We start from the raw sequence: 2,066 nt of genomic DNA on the forward strand, positions 1-2,066 counted from the left end.
TTTTATATTATATATAAAAATATTAGTTTTCTTTGGTTGCCTCTCTATAACAACAACTCTATGTAACAACACTTTTTTCTGGTCCCGACGATGTCGTTATAGAGAAGCTGCACTGTATATGTGAGGCAGCGTGGTGGAATCAGGCTCTCGCCAAAATAATGAAATCGAAGAAAACAGCAGTTTCTCCCTGCTTAACAATTTTAATCAAATTTTTGGGTTTTTTGGGCTCAACGCCTTTTATGTCCATTTACAAACACATTCCTTTGAGGATTTCATCGAAACCGTTGATTAAAGGCTCAAAAATATAAATTTACAGTTTTCATGGACTCTCCAGCTTTGGAATTTGCCAAGTTTCAGCGGCCATTTTCTCGCTAATTTTACCTCTTAAATCAGGCGACCATCACCTCCTTCAATCCAAAATATCTCCACTGCTGTTGAAGATGGTTGGGTAATTTTTTCCTAGAAAGCAAGACTAATGAGATGATACCAATAACTCAATATGCCCAAAAATTGACGAGAGCCTGATTCCACCAGGCTGCCTCACGTATATCTCAACACTACCTGGAAAACTCTTACTTACTAAAACGTGAGTAAAACTTACATCTGTACTAAACTCCGCTGTGTGTGTGGGTGGTTGGCGGGTGCTCTGGTGTGGTATGCTCCTTCTTTCTTTCCTAGCTGTCAAACATCTTTCCTCCTTCTTTTTTATGTTTGTTACTCACTCTCTTGTAACACCTCTAATCTTCGGCACTTATATTAGCTTATTGTGTTGCAAGTGCCGTAAAGCTCTTACTAAGACTAAACTAAACCCCCCGGAGCAGTGCCACTGACTGAAGTGTCTTAAGGCCATTCCCAAAGGGGGGGGGGGGAACATTTCTCGTTCAAGCACAGTAGAATTGTAAATGCGCTGACTCATGTGACGCTCATAACTGTGCCTGATCTACAACAGGGAACTGCTGCTTTTTCTTTCCTGATCCTTACTTTTGTCATTTTCCTCTACTTCTTTTGTATGTTTGTCACTCTTTTGTGACCCGCTATTTCCGGGGTGCCTTGATAGTCGAAGCAGACCTTGTGCTGTTGAAGTTAGAGAGGAGAGCAGTCCAAGTCTGATTCCCTGTAAAGACTTCTCTATTGACACCCACCCCTTGGCGCTCATATGACCTTATGCAGTTGCGAGCGCCGTAAAACCCTCTACTGTATTAAAACAAATTTTAAAAAAAATAAAACGTGAGTAAAACTTACATCTGTACTAAACTACTCTGTGTGTGTGTGTTCCTTTCCCTCAGGACTTTGACATTGACCCTGAGGAGTCCGGCGACCAGGTGGACGAACTTCTGGCGGCCTGCGTGAGACAAGCCACGGCCCCGCCCTCCTGAGACTCGTTGCTGCCCCCTCCGCGCCCACCCCCCACCCCCCACCCCCTACGATAACCTCCATACGTCTTATTATGTTTTTACACTCAAGCATTCACGCGCACGCTACGAACACACACACACACACACACACACACACACACTCTCTCTGTCTCTGTCTCTCTTTCTCTTTCTCTCTCTCTCTCTATCTCTCTCTATCTATCTGTCTTTCCCTCTCTCTTTCTCTCTCTCTGTCTCTCTCTCTGTCTCTCTCTCTATATATATATCTATCTCTCTCACACTCTCACACACGCACCCCCCCCCAACACACTCTGACACACCCCCCCCGCCCCCCCTCAAAAAGAATGCGGACAGAACAGAAGGAAAGATAACGTAGAAAACAGCGGGGCGGAACGAGGGGGAGATACCGGGGTCAGCGAGGACAGATGAAAGTGGGTTGATGAGGTAGACAGCTTTTCCCTAGAACGGGGACGGGCAGGTAGGTACGAGGGGGAAAGTGCATAAGGGACGGAGCCAATAAGCAGGTCTAGCGCCAGCTCCCAGAAACGGGGAGACGGTTTATCGGGTGGTTGGAGTTGGTGGTAGTAGAAACCTAGGAGCATATGACGCGAGGACGACGATGAGGCTTGCCGAGGAAGTGTCGAGAAGTGACGGAGACGAGACAGTGAAACCAGCGGTTAGAGCTTGCACAAC

At 46.2% G+C, this 2,066-nt stretch overlaps 1 protein-coding gene across 1 annotated transcript in view; it reads left to right on the forward strand.

Annotated features, from left to right (window-relative positions):
* The window catches only part of LOC101858836 (ATPase MORC2A), a gene marked incomplete at its 5' end in the record, with an annotated part of 14,810 nt that extends 13,274 nt beyond the window's left edge, over positions 1-1,536 (forward strand). Inside the window, 1 exon segment of the mRNA XM_013090896.2 lies at positions 1,287-1,536. Coding sequence (XP_012946350.2) covers positions 1,287-1,376 — 90 coding nt within the window.
* Positions 1,537-2,066: the final 530 nt, after the last annotated feature.

Source organism: Aplysia californica, unplaced genomic scaffold (genome assembly GCF_000002075.1).
Source record: "Aplysia californica isolate F4 #8 unplaced genomic scaffold, AplCal3.0 scaffold01651, whole genome shotgun sequence".
Taxonomy (NCBI): domain Eukaryota; kingdom Metazoa; phylum Mollusca; class Gastropoda; order Aplysiida; family Aplysiidae; genus Aplysia; species Aplysia californica.